The following is a 10,136-nucleotide window of genomic DNA, read 5'->3' as shown; positions in this document are numbered from 1 at the left end:
AGCCTGAGTGCTTTGTTGAAGCAGCCACTTAAAGAGCTGAGCTAAGGGGCAGGCCCCTGGGGCGAGAGATTTCTAAGCTACTTGTCTTAGCATCTCAGAGAACTTTGGACACTGGTGCCTAGAGGCCAGCAACCTTGCGTTCCCCTGAACCTGGCTCTCCAGAAGGTGAGAAGAGTGTGGCAGCCCGGAGATAACCTGCTGTGGGCGCTTCTCCCCATGGCCTCTCCTGCTTTGCCTGCTTATTGACTACCCGTTCAAGGGCCTGCACTCAGCCTGGGTGGCTCCAATCAGTCCCAGCTGCGCTGCTAATCAGTTTTCAGTGTGTACAAAGCGTGTTCTTGCCTCAGCTTCAGAGCGTACTATTCCAGTGGCCCTTGCCAGGAAAAGCCCTGAGCTGCATGACTGGTGTGGCCCTGTGGCACAGTGAGGTCAGCTGGCTGCAGGCAGGAGTTGGGTGACTTCAGAATAGCCCAAGAAAGAGATTTTTTCTAAAGTAGGTGGCAAGTTGGCTTTGGGAATTTATGAGAAAGGACAGAGAAGTCAGAGCCAAGGTCAAGTCAGCCCTGGAGTTGGTAGGGCTGGAGGGTGGTTGGTGAACGAGGCTGTGAAGACGGTCCTGCTAAGAGGCCTTGGGAGGTGGCAGCCCTGCATACGCTGTATGTGCCAATGATTTCAAGGGTGCAGCCCTGCATTCCAGAATGTTAAAGTGCATGGCGGACAAAATGTCTGAGAGCCACCATCTTACGTGTGACATGGAACAAAGTGTTCCTTGGTGACATAATTTTGTGCATTATTGGGTTAAACAAAGACTAACCTGGCTTTGCCTTGCTGAAGTGCTTAAGTGCGCCTGCTAAGGCACAGCGCTTCCCTGTCTCTAAGACCCCCCAAAGAAACCAGAATCTCTGGGTGCTCCAATTCCTTATGTAAAAGAGCCTGGCGTTTGCACGTAACCTACTTATGCCCCTCATATATTGTAAGTCATCCCTAGATTACTCATCATTCCTAATGCAATGCAAAGGTTATCTAAATAGTTGTTCTATTGTATTATTTAGGGAATCACAAGAAAACAAGTCTGCATATGTTCAGTAAAGATGCAACTTTTTCCCCCAGAGGTTTTTTTTTTTTTTTTTTTTTTTAATCCACTCTTCATGGAATCCACCCTTGATTGTGGAGGAGCAAATGCATATGGTGGGCCTCCCAGAGGGGTGTAGGATGTGGCATCTGTCTATCGTGCTAAGTGTTTCCTTCCAAAGACACACATAGAACTAGTATTCTGAGGAATCATTTTGGGAGGAGGTGCCCCAGAAGGATTTCACCTTTTATCTTTGTCTGAGGAAAGTTCAGAGACTATTATACAAAGGGTTAGTCACCTCTCCAGCTTGTCCCCAGTATGCCACGTGGAGACATCTTAAGGTGCTTTCTGAACACGTCAGAAGTCTTCAAGGGCCTGTTATGTCCCTTGTGGAGAGGTGGGGCATTTCTTAGAATAAATGGGGAAAACTATAATTCCTATACTCTATGTAGAGGTTAGAGCATCTTCTTGGGACTTGGACTTCTTACTCAGATACTCTTATAAATCTTTTTCTTTTTTCTTTTCTTTTTTTGGTCTTGAGCTCTTTCTTTCTTTTTTTTATTAATTTTATTGAGAAACAAATAGCAATGAGACAGTTTCAAAACAGGTTAGTAGGACAGTTACAATAATTAATACATTGCATATTGTTGTCTTTGTAGTAGTTATTCAGAGTACAAGATGCAGACATGATATCCTGTCCAAACACTATTAGTACATAGGGGCTGGGGAGATGGCTCAGTAGAATAAGCGCTTTCCTGGCAAGCGCAAGGGCCTGAGTTCAATCCCCAGTTTGGCCCAAAACCCCAACCAAATAAACACTATTAGTACAAATCTTTCTTCTCATTGAATTAAGAGAAGGTGGCTGTATATCTATCTTAAGTATTTTGTAGATACAGATACAAAATGGCCCTTCATTTATACCCCCGTTTTTGTTTAGTTTTGTCAGAGATGGGTACTCTATTGTCATTTAGATATTGTAGGTGTGCGAATTCAGCACAAAAATCCAATATAGTTCAGTAGTTTATAATAGTAGTGGGTTATCCCCAGGACTGGCAATGTCAGAAGTTGTTGACTTAAGCTCTTTATAGTTCAGCATATTAATATGGCTTTACCTTTTATACCTTGCTTTTATACTTTTCTGCTGGATGGTTAAGACCAAGATAAAGCAAGACCTATATAAAAAGAAATGTAACTTCTGTATCTGACAAGGTCAGTCAAATCCCCTCAGGATGTACCCTGAAACCCTGTACCCCAGTTTGTAGATCCTTTGTCAGTGTCAGCCATGAGCTCTCTTTGTAGCCCAGGCTGATATCAAACTCACAAAGATCTGTTGCCTCAGCCTCCTAGTGCTGGGATCATAGGCATGTGCTACCACACCCAGTATAAATCTCTTTTTCTTATAAAGCCATTTCCATTGTGCTTCCAGGCTTCCAGGCTGGTCCTCTATGGAATGCACTGTGTTAGAACTAATGGCTCTCTGTCTTGCTGTGGGCGCCTTCATGGTTTTAGCTAAACATCATAGGCTGAATCAAGCTTTTAGCCAGAGTTCTGTGAGCCTGAGAAGGCTAGTAGCGTGGGATTCCTCTTCGGTTTATTTGAATATTCCCCCCATCTGTCAAATGATGGGGGAGGGAGATGGCATGTAAGAGGCGTTCACCAAACCTGTTCAGTGCTAAGTGTCATGATGCTTCATTATGCAGCAGTGGATAAAATAGGTTTTTGCTAAGTATGTGACAATAATTTCCCAACATTGTGCTATCTGCAAAAAGCGCTACAGAGATGAGAGGAAGTGATGAATTATGTCTCAGAAATTTCTAAGACTCTTTCCAGCTCTGGTACTTGTAGATGCTAAGGTTTCAGGGTCTTTTGTTTTTGGTGCAGTTGGTCCAGAGCCTTCAGACTCTTGAAACAGAAGTAGCCCCATCTTTGTCCAGCAGGACAAGACTTTTCTGTTCCCTTCCCCCAACAGGGTGATGCTCCTCCTGAAGCCGTGTCTGCCTGAGAAGTGTGAGCTAGCGCCACGGAGTGCTGTACATGTGTGGTTCTCCTGAGCCAGATTCCAGGGAGGAAGAAGAGGAATGGGTTCTCGGGAGTTGAAAACTTAGGTTCCTACCACATCTCCCTATCTGAAGAAACGCACTGAAGTTCTTCCACCAGGACTTGAAAATCCTCCTATCTGGCTCTGGGAAACTCATCCAGTTTTATCCTCTGCCTTTCTTTACCTTCTTCTGAGAGTTAGAAGCTCCTTTTCCTCTTCCCAGTTCTCATTTTCATTCCACTCTTCTCTCTTCTCCTTCCTTCTGTCCTTCTGCATTCCTAGTAGGATTTGCTGAGGGTGACTTCTGCAGAGATAAAATCATCAATGAAAATAACAAAAAACCCCAAGACACATGATCTGATAATGTTCGGCTGACCCAGGGACTGAGGAAAGACCCTTGACTCTGAGGACCTGCAGGCACTCCTAGAACACTGTACCAAATGAACAAACTTGCTTATTCTCCTCTCTTAAGACCAAAAAGTCCTATTCCACCAGGGACAAAATACCCGGAAGCAGCATTGTTCATAGCAGGGGCCCCAGGCCTCCACCCTCCTGCCCCTCCTCACCTCCACATCCCCAGGGATGTTATAGAAAACAAAGTCTTGCACTGGAGGGAACCAAAGGTGGCTGGAACAAGGAAGCCGGAAACCTGGAATGGGAGTCCAGGAATGGGAGGCTTGCCTGGCTTTGTTAGCTGGGAGGACCTTAGTTGGGAGTGAAGAAGGAAAGGGCTCTCTTCCAACTCCACCCCAGTACTCAGATATCAGGTCCTCTCCTTACCTACAGCCTCCACCCATCCCCGCTCACCACCAGCTGTCCTGGCTCATTTAATCCTAGGAAACCATTCTCACTCACTTTACTGATGTTGGAGGTCCCACACTTCTATAGGACTCCCAGGACTGTCAGCCACCATCTCTTTCCCTTCCTTTTCCCCCTGCCTCCAGTTCCTTCTTTCTTCCTTCCTTATCTCCTCCCTTTCTTCCTGCCTTCCTTTCCCTTTCCAATATGTCTTCCACCGATTGTTGTCTTCCTGTATTTCTCCCTGGACCCCATTGAGGGTTTTCATAGAAACCTTCAGTTTCCTTTCTTCTCTGGCTCCTCTTCTACCTGACACAGCACGGAGAGTGACACCTCTTTTTCTCACTGCTTGGTCACCTTGTGCCACCACTCTGTCTCTGATCCTGATTTTTGCCTAGGTAACCAATGATCTTCCAACAGCATCTTCTAAGACAAATCTTACTAAAATTCTTCAGGGCATAGCTCAGGGGACTAAGCGCCTGCTTAAATAAGTGCAGGGACTTGGGTTCGATCCCCTATACTGCAGGCCATGCGGGCCAACCCCCTGAGCATGCTGAGCCAGCCACCAACTGCAGCTGTAAATCCAGCACTGGGGAGGCTGAAAACAGGAGGGTCACTACAAGTCTGAGCTGCGCATTGAGGCCCTGTACCAAATACATTAAAATCAATGAACAAAATTCTTCAGAGCATTAAAATGTAATAAAATTTTGATTATAAAATTAATATTAGAAATGCAGGTTGTTAAAAATAATTTAAGCGTTGAAGAAGCGTATAGAGTAGAAAGTGTAATATCGTCTGTACCCTTCCCTACCTAGCACCCTTCCTCAGAGATCATTACTCTCTGTGGTTTGGTAAAAATTTCCCTAATGTTGTTGCTTAAGGATTTTCAAATTTGGGATCATTTCACACACTATTCTGTAGCTGGCATTTTCCTAAACACTATGTTGAAGATGCCTCCCCATGTAAGTACTACGCAATCCTCATTCAAGAATGCCGTGTGGTAATCCATTCTATGATGATGTCAAAGTTTCTTTATCCAATCTCCTTTTCATGAGATTGAGGCTGTTTTTGCATATTCCCTTGTGTATCCACAGAGGCACTCATTTATTCTCACTACAAACAACACTCTGGTGAATTCTTGTGCTTGCATCTGTGCCAATCACAGTCTGTGTTATGGGTTGTTTCTAGTTGTCCCTCCAAAGCCTCATGCTGTCATAGGGTGGGGACTTCTGGAGTTTGAGATTAACTCATGATCCACTGGGATTATGGGTTTTAGTACTGCTGGGATTATGGGTGTGAGTACTGCACCCAGCCTGGGCCTAAAGCCTGAATGCATTTTAAGGGAGACAGACTTGCTCTCTGTAGCCACTGTTGCTGCTACTCCTCCCTTTTGCTCTCTGCTCTTTGCCACTGCCATGAAAGGCTGCTCTCTGCCATGTGCCACTCTGCCTTGGAGCCACACTCATGTGGACTGAAACCTTTAGTAACTGTGAGCTAAATAAACCTTTTCTTCTTTCATTTTGGGTGTCGGGAATTTGTCCCAGCAATGAGAGAAGAGTAACTGAGACACTCTGGATTTGGCACTTCTTATGTCTGTAGCTTGAGTCCTGGGTTTCTTCTGTCCTAGCAGTGTTCTCTTTCCTGAGCATAAGGATGCAGATGCAAGTTTGCCTGTTCTCCCTCCTGTCCAGAGTCTGTCCTCCCGAGATGACCCTTCCTACTCACTGGGCCACTCCTGATTCTCCTGATTCCCTCCTTGGTGGCTTCATTTATACATACCTTAACCTACAGCAGGCCGTGTACTGGAGCAGACTTGTCATTCTGTGGGGACTGTTTGCTAACAGCATGCAAAACTGATAAAAATCAAAAGCTCAGAAAGTTCATGAGTTTGTCCAGGGGACCAAACTACTTAAATGTGAGATCTATAACTTACTCTCAGGCCTACCTTGCTGTGCAATTCATGACCATTTAAAAAAAATTAAAATTATTTTTTTATTTTTTAAAGAGAATAAAAATTAGAATTAAAACAAAAAATTACAAGTGACACAGATTTTCATTTAACAACTAATATGAATTTCACAGTATTTGTTGTAATATACAGTGTTGTCTTCCAACCAATTATTCATATTACCAGATAAATACATGTAAAATTGGAAGAAGAAAGAAAAAAAGAAATGTATAAGAAATTATGAAGACAGAAAGGAGAAACAATTGAAAAAAAGAAATGAAACAAATTAAAGCATTAAGTGCTTCTTTCCGTGGACTAGCTATGCTACTCTGTGCTTTGGCTAGGGTACCAGGAGGGCCCTGTCCATTCACCCATCATTGCACTTAATGCATCAGGAAGTGGTGATTTCTTAACAAGACTGTTCCTCTCCCCAGATTGGGAACGCCCTGAGGGCTGGCTCTCTATCTCTTCCTTCCTTTATTTACTGTTTCATATATTTAGTATAGAGCTTGTCCTAGCTTGAGCAGTGACACAGATTAGCAACAATGAGCCTAAATTTGCTGAGTGAAGAATTTCAGTATTTCCTGAACCAGATTAAGAGCCAGACTTCATCACTCAATAACACAGACTCAGATTAAAGTTTATTGCCTAGTTTTTTTTAAAAAATGAAACACCCTGTTCCCTGGGGTGCTAGCTAACTAATTTAGAAGAGGCTCTTCATTTTTGCAGACAATAGACATAATGGTATAAGAAATCAAAGCTCTGCAGTTAGATGGCTCCAGTTCTCCTCTGAGCTCTGCTACTTGTTAGGCGAGTTATTCCAGTTCCCTAATCCTTAATTCCTTTACCAGTAACATGGAGCTAATGACTGTCACCTGTTTATAGGGTTATACAGAAGATTAACTCAGGTAAGCAAGATGAAGCCCCCAGCACAATGCCTGGCACACAGAAGGTACTTGCTGAATGTTAGCTGCATTGTGGTCCTTAGGGTTGGCAGTTGTCACTTTTACTCTTCCTTCAAAGCAGTATCTCAAGCTTTCACAAGGATGATGCTTTTAGTTTACAATTCCACAAAGAGTTCTTTCTCACCCTTATTTATAGGACCAACATTTATTAAGTGCCTACTGTGTACCAGATACTTCCTGGCAGCACCTGGTAGGTCTTTTTCTTTTAAGGCATTGTCAACAATGGGGAAAATGAACACTGCCCAGGGTGGAGCCCACAGGATTAACTTTTTCCTTCTTGCAGTTTAGAAAATTATGATTCTCTGAAAAATATGCCTGTCTTTTTCCTTTTGAAATGGAAGGATTTGTTCTAACATATCATTTTCTCATGGAAGGCTGGAATTTGGGCAGCTTCTGCAGCATGATTCATAGAGGTGCCTGAGTGCTCTTCATTCTTTAGGAAGAAAAATTCCTATATCTGTAGTACCTGAAGGTGATGCTAGAGACAATATTTTGCTATTGTGTGCCTGTTTCTATACACATCCAAAGATTAATTTTGTGTGGGGGTTTCTGGGTGGTTGTTTGTACTTTTTTTTTTTTTTTTTGAGAAACCGGGGATTGAACTCAGGCCCTTGCGCTTGCCAGGGAAGCGCTTATTCCACTGAGCCATCTCCCTGGACCCTGTTTGTGCTTTTCTGGGACTTTCTACATTCTATGTTGGAGAGCCCCACCTTAGCAACAGAAAAAAAGGCAAATGGAAAAGAAAATCTTCCCAAATCAAATCCCGACAAAGGTGGATGGCTCAGTGCAGACACTTGCAGATTTAACCTATAGATTATTCAATTCAGGAACTATATGTCCTTAGAGAATCATGCCTAACATCCTAGTTAAATTAAATTAAACATCAGAGAGAGGAGATTCCTTTCGCAATTCCACCCAGCTCAGAAATGTGGCATTGTGTTTCCTCGCCTCTCACTTCCATGTCTCCTATTGCACACTAAGCTGCTCTCTTCCAGCTGACTTATGTGTACAGATGCTAGAGACAAGACTGGAGAAGTGGCCAGCTCTCTCTTCCACGTGGCTCTGGGATGGGCTCTGTAATCCTCTGTGCCAGCCCCTGGCTATGTACCCTGCGGAGCCTGCAGGGTCAAGCACCTGGCTTTCTGAGTGCTGAGCCTACCAGTTGCTCAGTCCCTGGAGCTGCTGGGGGGCTTCTTTCTTCTCACTACTGCTCAGCTCTGGCTGCTTTGTTGGATGCTTTGCTATCTAAACTGCTCAGGCCACTCTTCTAGGGTCGTAGAAAATGAGGGCCAAAGGACCACAGTTGTCATTGTGAGCCCACAATGGGAGCCTGGACAAGCCTGTTCCCCTCCCTGGGCCTCAGTTCTTTCAGGTGAGAGGTACAGAGTTCATTGGAGCTTGTCTGAAATGCCACCCAGCTCTGGAATTCCAGAATCTACCATCCAGCCAAGCCAGTGACCTCACTGTAAAAAACAGAGGGAAACGGAGTTGCGTAGAAGTCATGGACAAGGCAAATGGGTGGGAGTCTTCTAGGGACTCTGAGTGGGGACTGGAGCAACCTGCTTCCCCGAAGCTTTGGTGATGCTGACAGAGGCTTGCCAATCCTGCGGCAGCATCAGGGAGACATTCGGAATGTGCTTATCAGAGAGCATCGTGCCTCCTCTGACACTTCCACCCTCAAACACTCAAGAGATAACACTTGCTCAAGAGGCGGCCACACCTGGAAGGGTGCTCCACAGTCAGATCTGGCGCTCTTGGGGCCTTTCGTCTGCGGGCACACCACCTTCTGCCATTTCACAAGGCTTTTCCATGTGTTTTTCCCCCTCTGTTATGTGGCCCTTATGAGGACCTGTGCAGACCTTGAACATTTAGGGCTGAGTGACCCCTGTTCCTAGTGACTTTGAAAGTTGTGCCATTCGGGCGTCTGTGGCAGAGCAGCTGGGGCTAGATGTCAGGACACTTGGGTTCCACTTCTGGTGCTGCCCTTCTTTGGCTGTGCAGCCTGAGGCAATTGCATCCAATCTATGGTCCTCAAAGTTCTCACAAAGCAGCCTCTCTTTATCATCTGTTGCTACTGTGGCCATCTCAACTCCAGGCCCTAAAGACAGAAACTCCAGCCACAGAACAGGGTCAGGCACACCCTAAGTTTTCAGCTATCTCACTTCTGTTGCATGGCATGTAGCTCTAGTGTGGAGGTTAAATTCCCTTCCCAGTTCATCCCCTCTGAAGGTCTTTGGGACGCATGCAAGAATGTGGGTGAGGGGCACGGATGCTTACGGATGAGAACGGGCTCCAAGGATTATCATTAAGCCATTTCAAGAAAGCCCCTCACCCCAATTAACTTTTGGGGAGGGGTGCTTGGTGGGTTGGGGACCCAGGGTTTCATAAAAACTATAAACCTCAGCTCTGGAGTCAGGCAGACTTTCTTTTCTATCCTTGCCTTTGCAAACATTTCAGTTCATCATTCAGAAAATATTTATTATGTGCCCATTTTGTACCAGGTACAGTGATGAGCTCTTCTGCACATGTTGTGACATTTCATCCTCACAGCCCTATGAAACAGGTGTCAGTTTATCTACATTTCACAGATGAGGAAACTGAAACTCAGGAGGGTGATGAAGTCGCATAGCAACTTCATCTGGTAGCCAGCCTGGAGCTTGAATCCAGGTCTGTTGGCTCCCAAACTACGGCTCTCAGTCTCTGTATGTCATTGTCTCTCAGACTTTATTTAATTCTCACCCGCAGACCTACAATATAAGCATTATTGTTCCCATGAGGGTCTGAGAGTTTAAGTAGCACCTTTTGGTCAGTGCCACTGATGGCAGAGCTAGGATACAACACAGCTACTGACTGCTACATGATGTAGCTGACCTCAAACTTTCCTTAAAGCCTCTGTGAGCTTGTCTGTCCACTTGATGAAGCAACCAGCAGGTGCGTTCTGGGAGGGCAGCCGACAGACTTCGTATGGTACAATGGGCAAAGCCCAGGAGAACACAGGGCTCCAAGGGCTCAGCTTCTGGCCCTGCTTGGCCAGCAGCAGGCATGTGTCTGTGAGCATCTCCACTCTCAACTTGACCAGCCCTACTTTCCTCACAGGGATATTTATTCTAAGAATCTGCTGAGAGCCTGGCTATGAAAGGACTGCATAAAAGAGAAAGCAATGAAAGTAGAGTCATCACAATTACAGTCTTCCTGCTTCATTTAAAGCCTTCAACAAGGGGCTGGAGAGATGGCTCAGTGGTCTAAAGCACCTACTTAGAACAAGCTTGGCAAGGCATCAGGGACCGCGGTTCAATCCCCCAGCACCACATGCCA

At 45.1% G+C, this 10,136-nt stretch overlaps 1 protein-coding gene across 1 annotated transcript in view; it reads right to left on the bottom strand.

Annotated features, from left to right (window-relative positions):
- Nucleotides 1-3,306: 3,306 nt before the first annotated feature.
- Nucleotides 3,307-10,136, bottom strand: part of Adrb2 (adrenoceptor beta 2) — an 85,017-nt gene continuing 78,187 nt past the window's right edge. The window contains exon 2 of the mRNA XM_023715356.1: nt 3,307-3,414. Coding sequence (XP_023571124.1) covers nt 3,389-3,414 — 26 coding nt within the window. The 3' untranslated portion in view covers nt 3,307-3,388. The remainder of the gene's footprint in view (nt 3,415-10,136) is intronic.

The sequence above is a fragment of the Octodon degus genome, unplaced genomic scaffold (genome assembly GCF_000260255.1).
Source record: "Octodon degus isolate 3935 unplaced genomic scaffold, OctDeg1.0 scaffold00040, whole genome shotgun sequence".
Classification (NCBI taxonomy): Eukaryota; Metazoa; Chordata; class Mammalia; order Rodentia; family Octodontidae; genus Octodon; species Octodon degus.
The sequence above is the reverse complement of the archived record's forward strand: the minus strand, read 5'-3'. Positions and strand labels throughout refer to the sequence as shown.